General features: G+C 41.6%; 1 protein-coding gene across 1 annotated transcript in view; it reads right to left on the reverse strand.

Annotated features, from left to right (window-relative positions):
• The window catches only part of robo2 (roundabout, axon guidance receptor, homolog 2 (Drosophila)), a 330,740-nt gene that overhangs the window by 72,218 nt on the left and 242,028 nt on the right, over window positions 1-16,494 (reverse strand). The window contains exons 3-5 of the mRNA XM_030779068.1: window positions 8,026-8,183; window positions 7,765-7,885; window positions 7,162-7,300 (exon numbers count right to left, since the gene is read on the reverse strand). Of these exons, the coding sequence (XP_030634928.1) occupies window positions 7,162-7,300; window positions 7,765-7,885; window positions 8,026-8,183 (418 nt within the window). The remainder of the gene's footprint in view (window positions 1-7,161; window positions 7,301-7,764; window positions 7,886-8,025; window positions 8,184-16,494) is intronic.

The following is a 16,494-nucleotide window of genomic DNA, read 5'->3' on the forward strand; positions in this document are numbered from 1 at the left end:
ATATGACAAAAAAAAAAAAAAAAAAGGAATGAAGATTTTTCTTGTTTTTACAACTTTCAGAGATTTGTTTCAGAAGATGAGAGCTATTTTGCGCCAGTCGTAGCTACTGTAGCGAAGCTGGCACTACTTTACACGTTTTCACACGCTGTCTTTCAGCAGGTAGACAAAGAAGGGACAGTGTTTAAACAGGAGGTGATGAAGATAGTAGTTTCCCCACAGCAGACCCAGGTCAGTAACATCCGCCGCCACATATTCACATAACCTAGTGTAAGCGCAGTCGGATTCTCTCAGCACTGCGGTTGTCTTTTCCTAACGCCTTATGAATTTTCCTTCCCATCTTTCCTTGACCTCACGATGTTTTCCATCGAGGTCAAGGAAAAGTGGTTAGGAAAAGATATAGAATGTGATTTTTTTGACTGTTCGACCACAACCCTACTTTCACGAGACAGGCCACAATGCATGATGGTCGAAGTTGATCGATGTAGGGTACAACTTCTGTACACTACATTTTGCTGTGCCTTGCGAAGATTTCCTAGTGCACTATATAGTGTTGTAAATTTACAGTTGAGATTTCGAACAGCACTACAAAAAGCCTGATTTACTATATAGAGCACTATAAGTGGGTGAGTGGACACTTCGAACACAACTATAGACGCGAATGAATTGTGCATGTGCAAACAGTGTTGCCAAGGACCAGTGTTGCTCCTTTGTTTTAATTTAAACAATTGATCGTTTTGACTGTTATCACTGTCTTTTCACTCACCATCCCAAAAGGGTTTAGTTCATTCCCATTTTAACTCTAACTCTGCTAAATTATGATAGTATTTATGTGTTATTTGCACTCAGTTTGACTTTAAGCCGTTAATCAATATACACATACTGTTGCTCTGTTGTAAATATGGACATAGTTTGTGTTTATGGTTTTTATCCTGAGTGGCAGCACATCACCTGGTCTTTGCATACCGTTATTTGTTTGTTAAGCCGTAAATAGTTCTAGTAAGTTTCCATCATTTTGTATATTTTTAATTTGCTATGTACATATTTATGGCACTAGTGTCTGCCAAATTATCATATATAAATGTACAGTTCATTAACTCTCTTCTGCTGAATTATCATACTATGATATCATAGTAGTTGCACATAGTTTAAATCCCTTTTGTGACAATTTCAATCCATTAATCAATATGCAAATACCGTTGTTCTTTTGAAAATATGCACATAGTTTTTTTGATGCATTGATGTCACGAATATGCTAATTAGCGCATGGCGTCAGGCTTAAGTAATTTTGCCCATTATTGTGTGGATAGCAAGCCATAGCAGAAGACAACAGATGCAATGAGCTCTCTCAGGGGGATGGTGACTTGGGACCACCAAAACCATGAGAAGCCTCATGCTCTGAGGATGTCCAAACTTCTCAATCCCCTGAAATAATAAAAGTGGCACCTCAGGGGCAAGATGGCAACGACCATGGAGGTGGAAAGAACGAGTGCAAAGAGACCCCAAAAAAGTGATTAGGGCACCTTTGTGGTGGCCCCCTAAACTATAGGTTCATTTAAGTTCACTGAAAATATGCATATAGTTTTTTGATGCAATAACGTCACAAATATGCTAATTAGCACATGACAAACATCTAGCGGCATTTAGCGACTGGCTTTAACATTTCTTAAGGACATTTTTCTATATATATTTACTGTAAATAGTTTCTATTTCCAAAGCAAAACAGAATCTTTCGATTTATAAAATATTTTTTTTTAGTTTCTGACTGTTCAATGTCCCCCAGTTAAAGGAGTGGTGATGGTTGGGTTCAGACAGTTCATTAAACTTAGTTTAGTTAAAAATAGAGAGAGAGAGAGAGAGAGAGAGAGATGAAATGAAATGTAGGCCTACAGTATGAAGATGTGGAAATATAATTCATAATGAATTATATGCCAATATTGAATCAATTCAATTCTTTGAAGGCACAAAAATTGCATTGCCAGTGAATATTAACTTAGAAAATACAACAGTTGCCTGATTTAATGTGGCTTCCGGTATAAACCACACCCACTACCGGTCTACTATCCGAATACAGATACAGATAATGACATCTCTGTACACCTCAGGCATATAAATATATACATACACACACACACACACACACACACACACACACACACACACACACACACACACACACACATATATATATATATATATATATATATATATATATATATATATATATATATATATATATGTAAAAAGATATATATATATATATATATACTCACACACACAGGAAACTACTAAAATAATATTAGAAACAAATGAAGGAAAAAGGAAAACAAGAGAAAAAAAGGAAGGGTACTGATTGCATGTGAGCGGGAAAGAGAGATACACATAACAGGCAGCGAAAGTTATTGATGAAGAGAGATAGAGAGAAAGAGAACGTCCACTGAGGAAAACCCACCTTATCTCCCAGTGCCAAACAGCTCTAAATGTGCAACCACAAAGCCCTCCCTGTATTTCTTTCTTTCTCACCTTTTCTTTTTTCTTTTTTTTTTGTTCCGTCCTTCCTTAGGCCTTATCCTGGCCTCATCTAAGCCCCATGACCCAGAGATCAACCTGCTCACACACCCTCAGCAGACTCCCTACGGCACTTTAGCAGTTTCTTTTCACTTTCTACTGTGTGTGTGTGTGTGTGTGTGTGTGTGTGTGTGTGTGTGTGTGTGTTGCTCCACTGGAAGGGTCATTCTGTTTAAAGGAGCTGTGAAAAAACCGTGACAGTAGTGTGATGCTAACACTCTGCTTTTTAAAATATGCTGTCCCACACCACTCAGCAAAACGCTTTCCTACCACCACTGTCTCCAGTACTTCCATCCATGTATAAATAAATACATCTGATATTCATGAATGTGTGTGTGTGTGTGTGTGTGCGTGTGCGTGTGTGTGCGCGCACGTCTCTGCTCCTGAAATGGAAAGGATCCACTCCAGTGAACACATGTATAATGAGACAAAGACAATGACAGGTAAGAGTGAGAGAGAGAGAATTTGTAGGAGTCTCGTTCAGTTGGAGAACTCTGGAACACAGAAGTAATTTTATAATGGATCTTTCCGCCTCTCTTATTAAATAGAAATTTGCCAGCTGCAATATTCTGGTGTGTGTGTGTGTGTGTGTGTGTGTGTGTGTGTGTGTGTGTGTGTGTGTGTGTGTGTGCACGCATGGTGTTCTTAATTTCTAGTCTCACAGAATCTGCCATGTATCTATCAGTCAGTGTATGGTGTGTGTGTGTTTGTGTGTGTGTGTGTGTGTGTGTGTGTGTGTGTGTGTGTGTGTGTGGCGTCTGGGAATGTAGCCTTGGAGTGTCTTAAAGCTTTGGTGACAGATTTGTAAGGCTCTGACTCTGCCACACTGGTGGCCTGACCCAAACACAGCTCAGCTCCGTAACCACAGCAGAGAGACAAATGCCAGCTCACTCACTACCAACGCCTGGAGTCGCTGACTGCTGAGAAATCAGGAGGCGTTTAGGAATTCTGAAGGATTTGAGGATGCCTACCACCCCAAAAATGTGTTTAAGAGACTGAACTTTAGTCTCCTGTTAACATTCTAAAATACCTCAGCAACAAAACTACACAGAAAAAGTAGGATGAAACTAAAATAATTTTCAGTAGCTTTTATCTTAACGTTCCTCTTTTAGAAAATGAGAGTAGGAAAATTAAACTTGAGCAATAGTTAATTTAAGGCTTTTCTCCATGACCATGAGTGGAAGAGATCTATACATCAGTATCTTTTCTTCATCCAGGTATTGATAAGACTTCTGTTGTCATAAATGGCGACAACACAGTAGTACAGCCACACTGGCAACTCGAATGAGGCAGGGGGATCCTCAGTTTTGGGTCTGTCGACCAAGTATGCCGTTTCAGCCGAAAAAGAAAAACAAGCCTGTAAAATGATGACCAGCTGCTCAAATGGTTTTCAGATCAATGTATGTTTACTTAAAAAAAAAAAAAAACAATAGAAAAACAAGTTCCAAGCTCGAGAAGATTAGCTCTACTTCAATTGTTAATGTGGATTAATACAATCCAATATAAACCGTATTATTCAATGGCTGTGTTTTGTAGTTATTTAAAGTGATTATTTGGTCGACATCATCATTTAATCTCTTTATAATCGTCCGCTCAGTTAAAGTATACACGCACTGCAGGATCAACATATATATATGCTCTCATGGTGAAAAAAAAAAAAAAAGAAAAACGTACAGGCCTCAAGTTATGATTAACGTCACTCTAAATCAAAAACATAAATAGTGTGGAATGTTTTCCTTCACTACAGATATATATATATATATATCTGTGTGTGTGTATGTGTCTGATAATCCCAGCATGGTGAGATAATTCTCTTTCTCTGTATTACTAATGAGTGAAGTTTCTGTGAAACACAACTCCACCCACCTTCTTCATAATTAAATGTTTTCCATCTCTTCATCTTTTTAACAATGGAATCAAACTGATTAACAGAATCCAACAATAGCACCAAATCAATTATGAAAGTGATACATTTTATTACAAAACACTTGTTCTGCATGAAGTATTTCTGCCTCAGTAACAGTGGATCATTTCTGTGTCAGTATTATGTGTGCGTGTATGTGTGCGTGCATGTGTGTGTGTGTGTTTCTGTGCATGTCTGTGTGTGTATGTGCAAGAACATGCCAGTGTGGTTCTTTGCAGTGTGTGTGTGTGTGTGTGTGTGTGTGTGTGTGCGCGTGCATGTGTGTGTGTGTGTGTGAGAGAGAGAGAGAGTGTGTGTGTGTGCGCACGTGCGTGTGTGTGTGTGTGTCTTTGTGTGTGTAGACCAAAGGCTGAGTGAACAGTATGCAACCAGCAGGGCCTTTCCCAGACTCCCAGGTTTATTATCAGTGTTTGATTCTTTGATGTCTGACATTAAGATAAGTTTTACCCAAACAGATGTTATGCAACACACACTGACTTATCAAAACACACAGTCTGCTCTCTCAGGCGGCACCAACGCTGGAAAATGTCAAAATTAGAATAATCCACCCTGTCACACTCTGCCTCTCTTCCCTCAAAGAAAAGCATAACATTGAATAATTAAAGGTGTGCTTTCGTCTAAGTCTCATAGTAATTAGGAAGACAGTGATTACGATCAGTTTCATAACCTGATATTTTATTGTTTCCCACTCACATCTTAATTTCCTTTTTCAGTATGATAGGAAAAGACAAACAGCCAAGGTTTTTGATAATAAATGTATTCTTCCACATTAACTAATAAGCACATGTCAACAGTTCAGTCATTTAGATCAGGCGCATGATTTCCTGGTGAAATGATAAGTTTAGAGAGATGAGTGCTTATTTGAAGAAGATGAAGTTTTTATTCCTGCCATTTTGCAGAACCTCCCTTAGAATGGTAATACTGACTTTTAATGTGTAAAAAAAATGATCTGCACCATGTAATATTTTAATATTTGTTTATAGGTTGCTGCCACGAATGCAGGAATAGGAGCTACCATAGACAGTCTGGACTGACTGTGGAAAAGACCCAAGGTGACAAACACTGAATTCAGCAGAGACCTTAGTTCAGGCTCTCTGGGGGGTTTGGCATTGTTTGATGTGGTCCACTGACCTCTTTTCCATAGTAGATACCTACACAAACACATGTTTGTGTGTGTTTACATTGCAAGAGCAGGCCTGAGTGTCGCAGTGTTTATAAAAGACTGAACTGAATAACCTCATTATGTTATAAACAAATATTATGACAGAAGACAAATATTAGGAACAAATATTTCCCCTGAGGGTGGGTTACTGGATAATGCTCTTATCATGCTATGCTTGGAACAGTTTCATGAATGGTCCACAAAGACCCCAACACAAACACATATTTCATTTTACTCATGTGAGTCGCTGTTTGTTTGTGATTTCAGCAGGAGGTAATGAGAGACATCTTCATAACTGGTGTGTTGATATATGAAGGACACACTCCTTTTGAGCAAACTTGCGTTCTTTACCTAGTTATGCCTGCTTTTGTTAAACGACCAGATGACACCGTGAACATTCTGCTCCTTGGCCTCATCAGCTCTGTAGGTCCACAGGGAGAGAGAGAGATCTATTTCTGATGAACTGAGTGGGGAGTCTAGACAAAAGGAAGGGAATCAGAAACAGTTTTCCTTTCAGTTCTTCTCTACAATTCTTCTTCTTCATCATCTTCTTCTTCTTCTTCTTCATCATCTTCTTCTTCTTCTTCTTCTTCTTCTTCTTCTTCTTCTTCTTCTTCTTCTTCTTCTTCTTCTTCTTCTCTCTCTCTCTCTCTCTCTCTCTCTCTCTCTCTCTCTCTCTCTCTCTCTCTCTCTCTCTGTCTGAGTGAAGGGTCCCCAGGGTGCAGGACATGAATAGAACTCTTATGAGATTTTGCCTTGACAGAGAAAGACCATCCTTCTGCCAAGAGCTCACCTGTGCAGCTCCACCTGTGGCCTCACCCAGCCAGGAACACATGCCTGCTAGCCTCAGAACTCACCTGTCATCACCTCAGGGCCCCAGCATGGAGCTAAGTCATTACAGGCAGAGGGCCTCAGCTTGGAGGTTATTCATTACAGATAAAGGGCCCCAGCACAAAGCTTAGTCATTGCATACAGAGGAGCCCCAACCCAGAGCTTAGTCATCATAGAAAGAGGGCCCCAACATGCCATTAAATCAATACGGGTAGAAGGCCCCAGCACAGAGCTAAAACCCACATAGGAACAAAATCCAAGCACTGTGAACTCACAGTTTAGAGACCCAGACCCATTTCATTTACAGACACAGAGACCTGGGTAACACCACTGTGGACTGATAATTACCATTCACTGCATCATCTACCCTGTGTTTACGGGCTCTTTCTCTAACTCAACCTACTCTTTCCATCATTAAAGAGATAGAAGGACAAAGATACAGGGTGTTTCAAATAAAACTAACAGCCAGCCTCAGACCTGCCTCAACACAGACCTGATAAATCAGTCACATGACTTTGAGCACCAGATCCTGTTTAGTGTGAATAAAAGAGAAAGAAAGGAGAACTGTCTCATGAAGGGAGAAACAACTTCTGAAAAAAAAAAAACTCAGGTGAAGAGAAAAGAAAGAGGTAGGAGACAGCGAAATGAGAAGTTGCGAAGCTATTGGTGGGCGTCTTACCTTCCCCGCGGGATGTCGATGTCATCTTTTCTCCAGCGGATGGAGGGTTGAGGGTCTCCCTGTACCTGGCAGCGAAACTCCACCGCCTCCTCCTCCAGGACCACCTGATTAATGGGACGGCGGAGGAAGGTGGGGCGTTCTGTGAACGAGGAGGCCCAGAGGAGGTGAGTGTTTTTACTGTGGTAGGACCCCATTAAACCCTCAGCCGATCAGTTATGCATCACAAACCCTGCACTTTTACCAACCATGTATGACATTACACCCACACTCACATTTCTCACACGCTACAGCAGGTTCTGTTTGACTTACAGTACAGACATGAGGTAAATGTGGCCAAAAACACGCCAGAAACTTCTTTTGATTAATGGGCCATTGGTGTATGAGTACTCTTGGCTGTAATTTTACATCAATGTAAATCACTTCTGTAATTATTTTACACCAACAGTAGTAGAGTAACGGAAACTGAGAACTCCACATAAACACATGAGAAAAATAAGCACTGAAAAATTAATTACAGGCGAAACTGTATAAACCAAAAGGCTTAAGGTGAGTCTGTTTGTGTCTGCAGTCACTGAGTGGGTCATGTGACGTGTCCATGCTTACCAAACACAGTTAACTGGGCTGTTTCGCTGTCTCTCTCTCCGACCATGTTGGTGCCCACACAGATGTACATGCCTGCGTCACTCTTCCTTGTGTTAGAAATCATCAGCTTTCCCCCGCGGATCTGAGAGACGGCGTGATCATTACCATTCAGTTACGTTCATTTGAAAAACTAAGTGTTAGTTTTTGAGAACTGGTGTTTATTCTGAAAACCAATGTCTAGGGCCAAGACCAGGATGAATGTGAGAGGTGGAAAGTGCTCACCTTCACTCGGTCGTCTTTTTCATCTATCCTCACTTTGTCCTTCTTCCAGTAGATGGTAGGTTCAGGATGACCACGGGGAGGGATACACTCCAGGATAGCAGGCTCGCCTGCCGCCACAACTACATCTGTGGGGTTCTGTCTGAAATCGTCCCGCAACACTGATGTACAAAAACAAAAGAGAGAGAGAGAGAGAGAGAGAGAGAGGGAGAGGGAGAGAGAGAGAGAGAGAGAGAAAGAAAGAGAGAGAGAGAGGGAGAGGGAGAGATCAAGAAATGAGTTCTCAAGACAAATTCCAAAAATGAATCATTTGAGGGCTGTGAAAAGGCAATTTCATAACTGTTACTTAAGTGTTTAATTCCACCCCTTTCTCTGTAAAACATAAAAACACTCTTCTTAAATAAATAAATGAATAGTTTCACAAGTATTGAACCATTAGGTTCAGCTATCTCAGATACCATTCACTAATGTTGTTAATGATTGCCGGGCACCTCTGATTGAGCCGGGAGTATCGTTAGCGTTATGGGAGATTGCATGTCTTTAATCTTAAGTGTTTAACCTGACACTAATGACAGTGCTGTGTTTTTTAGAGGCTGTGCATCAGTCACTCACACAACTCACACAAAAGAGAGGGAATATCCATCTGCTCTCGCTTGAGAGTAAATGCCATTAGATGTTTCATTTGACTGAACTAGCACAACCAAGACCTAATTGGACTTAATGGTGCTCCCAACAGAGATACTAGAACAAACACACACACACAGAACGAGGGAGTGAGAGAGAGAGAGACAGAGAGAGAGAGAGAGAGAGAGAGAGAGAGAGAGAGAGAGAGAATGCCCTGAAGCCCACTGTCATTCATATGGGTGATAAGAAACACACATGCACTGCGCACACGTACACACACACGCACGCCCACGCAGTGGGTGGTCTGAAAAATCAACACCCCTTGCTGCTCCATTCACTCTCATTTAACATTGCTTTCATCAGCTACCCCCCCTCAACCTTATCTGTAGCAGCTATGAAAAAAACACAGAGATACAAAGGACTACCTATGTTACTGCTCATATTTGGACATCACTTCCTTTATGTGATGTCCATAATAACCAATGAACGACATGTTTTTTTCTCTGTTCTGAACCATTTGACTCTAACCAAACTGAAACTGCTGATAATTGATGAATCTATGTCCTGGCACAGTGCATGAACCATTATCTGGAGTTTGTCAGATATCCATGTGTCTGTACAGACTGTGAGGGAAGCCTGCTCTGTTGGTGTGATTCTCCTTCTAAATCTCCCATTTATACACTCAGGGCTCAGGCGGACTTTATATCAATTTGACCAAAATGAATCCTTAAGATTCCCCAGTTAAAGATTTCAGACGACCGACGTCTCCTGAAACACTCGTTACTCCAGATGGATTTTCGGGGGGATAAAAGGATGTTTGAGAGAGCGCTACATGAAGGGAAGCACCAGTGGGTTTTGTATGCAAATCCCAGCTGATGGAGGTTGGGTTGGGGGGGGGGGGGGGGGGGGGGCATGAGAGCAAAGAGTTTGGATTATTCGGGGATAACAGGTCCCAGTGTGGGGCTGCCGCCCTCCTCCGTTGCTTTTCCAAAAAAGCTTCCCGAGGTGGAAACGCTGTCATCTCTCCCCTCACCCCCGCCCGCCCTTACTACTTATTGGTTTGTTTGGAGAGGCAGAAAAGACAAGGCGACGGGAGAGGCTTTCAAGCCAATTATCCAAAGGGATGGAGCGCTGTGTGGCGGCAACTTTTGTGGATGACAGTTTTAATGAAATTCACACACACACAAACACACACACACACAAACTGGGAGGAGGTATAGAGAGACACAAAGACGCGATGTTCTCCTGAGCGTGATGGAGAGAAGCCGTGGCGGGATGAGAAAACATTTGGCCCATTTTTACAGACCTCTCTCATGTGGAAGGGATTCAAAGGCAGAGGTAATGAGGGTGGGAAGGACAACAGGCGGGCTGTAGCCCCCCCTACCCCCCCGCCCCCCCTGGCAGGTATGGAGGCTGTGTCCATAGGAGATTTGTTTGGTGTTGTGATCCTTAAACAGGAGGCCTGCTGTGTGTGAGACAGTGTCTGTGTTTGATTGGACATGCTCACTTTAGCCTGTGCCATCTGAGAGGCATACCCATGGGCATGTGAAGGCAGTTCAGAGATGTGCTACAGCAAATATGTTTGCTTTGGTTCACACGTGGTGGAATTAGCAACCTTGAGCTCTATCTATCTATCTATCTATCTATCTATCTATCTATCTATCTATCTATCTATCTATCTATCTATCTGTCTGTCTGTCTGTCTGTCTGTCTGTCTATGCAGGTTGCATGGGGCACTTCTTCAATAGAGTAGTTCCAAATTCATAGATATTGGGTTTGGCATTTGTGGGACTGAATATAGTGCTATAAACAAATTTTTGTTTTTAGTATTTGTTGGAGTTTGGAGTATTTTTAAATCTCTATTTTAGTTTCCAAAACTGCTTGTATTTTTAGCACTGTTCAGCATTATGTGTGCATATGTGGGTGTGAGTGTGTGTGGTAGCGCATGTATCTGTGTGTATGTGTGTGCATATAACATGTGAAGCATTTTAAATTGCAGTACTGTCTCTAAAGGCCTCCAGGCTCAGACAGACCTTATTGCATTCTGACCAAAAAAAAAAAAAAAAGAAAGAAAAAGAAAAAGAGAGGAGAGAGAGAGAGGGAGAACCTCTCCGTCTGATTCCAGAAACACACCTTGCCTAGACAGGCTTCTATCAAGCCTCTCTCCATTAATATTTATATATTTATACATTTTACCCCCTCCAAATTCTGGGCTACATCTGTCAGTCCGGCTCTAGGCTAAAGAGGCTTGAATCTGCAGAAATATTCATTGGCTGCAGGTTTTAATAGCTATTTCTCTCTCTGTTCCTGGCAGATGGAGGATGGGGAAGCAGACAGGGGTTTTAGGAATGGGGAAAAGGCAGATTTGCTCCTCTGGCGTAGGCTGGAATTTCCACTCTTAGGGTGAAGGTTTGGGTTATGGCTCAAACCGGAGATGGCTTGGCAAGCGCCAAAACCAAATAAAAAGAAGAGAGAGAGAGAGAAAAAAAAAGATTTAGTTTGTAGCAATCTGTGTTTTATAAGATCAGGTAGTTTAATTAACCTGTTCTTACGGCCACTGCCAAGAGCTAATTTTGTGAGGTGGTGATGAAAGTGTTCTGGAACGTTCTCAGAGGTTAAAAAAGGACAATGGGAAATCCAGAGTGCTACAGCGACGTGACAGGAAGGCAGGAGTAAGAAAACAAGATGGAAGTGATTTTCTCTGTGAGCTGGTGACCAGACAACAGAAAATGGTAAAGCAAGTTTGCAAGAAACCTAGGCTGGGAGAATGTCAATCAAAATATTTTAGAACATGGAAGAACAAAGCAGAGCAGCCTTGTTTTTCTTTATGAAAATTCTTGTCAAATGGTATGGAGTGCATTGAAATGTATCGAATCAATGTGTTTAAAGGCCACAAACACACACAAACACACACACACACACACACACACACACACACACACACACACCTGCAGGGCATTCATCTGAATAAGTAATGTTAGCATATCTGGGGTATTTATGTATGTTTTATTATATTGTTCTCAGTGTGCGCAGGGATGAGAATGCAGGTCAAGGCTGGAAATAAGCAAACAGGAATTGTCAATGTTGCCAAGGCCTGTAGCCATTTCACACACTCATAATCATAAACACACACACACTCACATATAGACACAGACACACAGACAGATAGACACACACACACTCAACCATAAGGCCTCTGATTAAAACCATTCTTTTTGTGTGAGTGTGTGTGCGAGTGTGTGTGTGTGTGTGTGTGTGTGTGTGTGTGTGAGAGAGAGAGAGAGAGAGAGAGAGAGAGAGAGAGATGGAGGGAGGGAGGGAGGGAGGGAGGGAGGGAGGAGACAAATAGAGAGTTAAAAAAAAGCTGTGCTTATACTATGTTAATATTTCAACCTTTTCTTTTTGATAAAAAAAACAAAAACAAAACAAAACAAAAAAAAAACAAACATAAACAAATTCAGCCATTAATGGCTCTTATTATTTTGTCTTTGATGCTTGATCCAGTGGGGGAGGTAAGAGGTTGTTTGAGGGCTGGGTGGGAGAGGGTTTGGTGTGGAGGCGTAGAATACCAAATTAACAGCATGACACAGTGGGTCAGTTTCCAAACATCACATCTCTACTGCCCCCACCTAAACACTCTCCATCTCTCCTAATGCGCATTACAGCCCCGCCTTCCTCCCCAGACGCAAAACACACATACTCATACAAACACACAGACAATGTACAAATGCCTGTCTCATTCTATCTCTATCTCCCATTTCTAAAACCACACACACACGCGCGCGCACGCACGCACACAGCCATTGCAGACAGCTGTGGTTAATGTGTCATTGTTGTGTATGTATATTAATTAAGCTATTTAGAGAGAATGAATGTGTGTGTGTGTGTGAGAGAGAGAGGGAAACAGAGAGAAACAGAGAGAAAGAGGGACAGACAGAGAGGGAGAGGGAGAGGGAGGATGAAGAATTGTAAAACATGAAAGGAAAATCTAGTATAAATATAAATATACTAATGATTAAATAAACACACACACAAACATGCCAACATTTGTAAACATGTGAGCTACAGATGAATGAATTTCTGTGCAGGTATACTATTACAGTTTTTACTCAATGGACTGCTCCATCAAACCCTTCCCTGACAGGTTTCAAAACAATCACTAATTTCCAATGTCTTCACCTTCAAATCTCCCTTCTCCTGCAGCGTTCTCCATTGTTCAGTGTAACGGGTCTATACTTTAATGGCCCCCAACCTAACGCAAAGCAATCAAACCAGATGCCTACACCCTGGAAAAAAAAAGATGTCTCCATTTCCCGCTCATCTCTAAACAATGTAATTAACTCTAAATGAACCTTTCTGTTCATCTAGCCCAACCCCAGTCTTCTGCACATGTTCCCAAAATTCAATTTAGTCTGATCTGGGCTTTATGCTAATGTATAGCTCATTAAAATGTTAGTTAAAAAATCATTAACATTCACTCGGAGAAGCAATGACTTCATTACAGTAATATGCTGAAAACCAAAGACAAGAGAAAAAAAAAAAAAAAAAAAGAAAGAAAAGAAAAGAAAAAAAACCCCGACAAAATAGGAGGACCAGCAAGCAGAAGAAAGAGAAGAGAGAAAGACAGTCTTTCTGGTCGTTTAATTGTGGTGAAATAAAGGAGAGAAATTAGCATATTAAACATGACTGTCACATGTGTTCTACAGTTTCAGCACTGGTGGGTAATTAGCACACCCTACAATTAAAAACATGTTTTCCCCCAAATTATTTTGGGATAAACTTGAAGCTCTTTTTGGAAATGTGTGTGTATAAGCTAGAGGGAGAGGGGGAGAGAGAGAGGGAGAGAGAGAGAGAGAGAGAGAGAGAGAGAGAGAGAGAGAGAGAGACGCCTGCAGTGGTTAATAGGGATGTGTGTGTGTGCGTGTGCGTGTGTGTGCGTGTGTGTGTGTGTGTGTGTACTTTTTGTGCGGCTCTTGGTTGGCAAAACCAACTGAAGATGGATTGAAAACTTTACAATACAGACTCTAAGGCCTCTATGTCTTTTTTTGTTGTTGTGTTGGAAAATAGCTTCTGGATCTCTTCCATATGTAACACTGTTATGTGAGTTTACAGAATGGTAATGAAGACTGGACCTAAGCCTCAGATTTCATTGTTTGGAAACACTAGCGGTGAAATCCACAGTGTGTCTTTAAGAAGGAAAAACACTCTCCTTTGAGTGTTTCCTGATTCCCTTTGCTCTGTTGTCTTGTCATCATGCTCTCTGAGGGAGTCCGCCCTGTTACGAGTTCAAAAGCAGGCCTCAAAATCAGCCTGAAGCCCTAATGAAGACACATAGGGTGGAAACAGGAGCAGGAGGCAAGCAGGGCTTGTCTCTGATCAAAAGCAAAAAGGCCTTGCTATACAATCCAACTGTTCATCTTAAACTGCTTCAACCACACGTCCAAAGAAGGATAGGATGCCATGGAGAACAGAGAGAGGGAGAGAGAGAGGGGGAGAGAGAGAGAGAGAGAGAGAGAGAGAGAGAGAGAGAGGCTGATGGGTGGGGTGAGGGGAGAGGACTTTTTCATTCCTGTTTGGGAGATTCCTGATCTTTTTTTTTCTTCCTTTTGCTATTTTTTTCTTCTCCTACCCTTTTCTCTTCTTCCCTCTAATTAATTTGTCAAGAGGCATAATGTCATCTGTGCCCTTAGGGGAACCCTTCCAAACACGAGGCTGGCGGGAGAAGCAGTACTTTTTTGGAGAGAGGGCAGGGAGGAGAAAATTTAAGCTACACTTACCATTCGTACCAGTTTATGTGGTTTAGAGGGACCAAGAAGGGCATGTCACATTTATATCTGATCTCTCTCTCTCTCTGTCTGTCTGTCTGTCTCTCTCTCTCTCTCTGATTATAGCCTTACCAAACAGCTCTCAGATAGTTTGTACAGTTTGTGTTGCAGCTGTAAGTGGTGCTTTGTGGAGCTGGCTGCACTGGGTAGAACAGAGACCAAGAGAAACTAGAGACAGAGTGAAATCAAACCTAGGAGACAACTTCATGTAGCAATAAAAGAAAAATATCTTTAGCTTGAATAAACATAAGCTGATGTTTAGCACGACAATGCTAAAAAAAAAAAAAAATCACTGAATGTGTTCTCTGATGAGACTCTATAACTAAGTATATGATGCTCAAAACTGTCTATCGTACTACTGCACAGTGCTGTGGAGCTGAGAGGGTTTTTTTTTTTTTTTTTTTATTATGGACAACCTTATTTAAATGAAGGCTGTTTTATTTACATATTAAATGTTGTGTGTTTCCATGGTCTTTATCTGTGTGTTTAGCTGCTGCTGTCTTGGACAGGGCTCTTATGAAAACCTGATGGAAATCTCCATGTGTTTACCCTTCTTAAATAAACGCGTACAATAAATAAATGCAGTAAAGTAAATAAGTAAAAACCGCAAATAAATAAGTAAACCACCAAACAAAACTGATTTAAAAGGCATTGGCTAGAAAAAATAACACCACAGAAACAAGATCTTGTTTCTTAACTTTGAGCTCACTCTTTCATGGGAAAAAAATGACAAAAGATTACAAGATAATTTGACCACTGCAGCAAGAAAGACTATTTTGAAGTCGTGGATAACTGGGAAGGTTTCCTCTATCAAAACCTGAAAGAAACTAAAACAACATATTCCTATGGAGTTTTTGACTTGTATGTTGAACACGTCAAAGGACACATTTCACTCAACATGGCCGCTTAACCGTGACTGTGTGAATGACAGTCCATTTGAGTGGTTATGGTTAAGCTTTCATTGTGTCATGCATTTCACATGTTTGTAGATGTGTGTTTATGTACATGTGTATGAACTCTTTTGATTTGTCTTCTCTGTCTCTAAGTCCTGTTTGGTCTGTGACCGGTGACAGTGTGGATGTGACCTTCCAGGGTTGGTGAAATGATGTTTGAGGGCAGAGCAGGAGAAAGGGGGCAGGAGTAACAGGGGTAGGAGTAACAGGGGCAGGAGTAACAGGGACAGGAGTAACAGGGGCAGGAGTAAGGGGGCAGGAGTAACAGGGGTAGGAGTAACAAGGGTAGGAGTAACAGGGGTAGGAGTAAGGGGGCAGGAGTAACAGGGGCAGGAGTAACAGGGGTAGGAGTAAGGGGGCAGGAGTAACAGGGGCAGGAGTAACAGGGGCTACTCTTGATGGGAATCTGAGCTTCTGTCTGATAGCTTGACTGAGAGCTCACAGGTTCCCATGTCAGTGTGGCTGAAAACCAACCCTGTCTCCTCCTGCTGACTCTGGACCTGCAGTGCGTGCCGTACACTCATCTATCCATAATCTGTTTTTAATGCCCCCCGCCTCCTTCTCTCTCTTTCTCATCTTAACACTGGCTATATCTGCACCATTTTACTTCCCATGACTCTTCCTCCCCCTGTGGTCTAGATTGTGATTGGGCTGGTAGTGTTGTGAAGCTTGTCAGAAACTTAAATAAATAAATAAATAAATAAATAAATGGAAGGTGTCAGTCCTTGAGTAGCAGCCCTACCCCTCTTTTAATTATGATCTCTGCTGGAGTCAACATGCTGATGAGCCTACAGAGGGGGGTACTATGATGTGTGTGTGTGTGTGTGTGTGTGTGTGTGTGTGTGTGTGTGTGTGTGTGTGCGTGCGTGTGTGTGTGTGTGCGCGCACATGTGTGTGTGAGCAAATGATCACATTGCGGTTTCCAGTCAGTCTCCATCTAGAATCTTGATTGCGACATCTGGAAGTGTCACTGTTGCATGAAAGTTAACGATTTACATCCAGTTAAACGTACAGAACCTGATTTATGTATTTGAATGACATCAAAGCAGACTACTTCCTTTACTGCTACA

Source organism: Chanos chanos, chromosome 7 (genome assembly GCF_902362185.1).
Source record: "Chanos chanos chromosome 7, fChaCha1.1, whole genome shotgun sequence".
Taxonomy (NCBI): domain Eukaryota; kingdom Metazoa; phylum Chordata; class Actinopteri; order Gonorynchiformes; family Chanidae; genus Chanos; species Chanos chanos.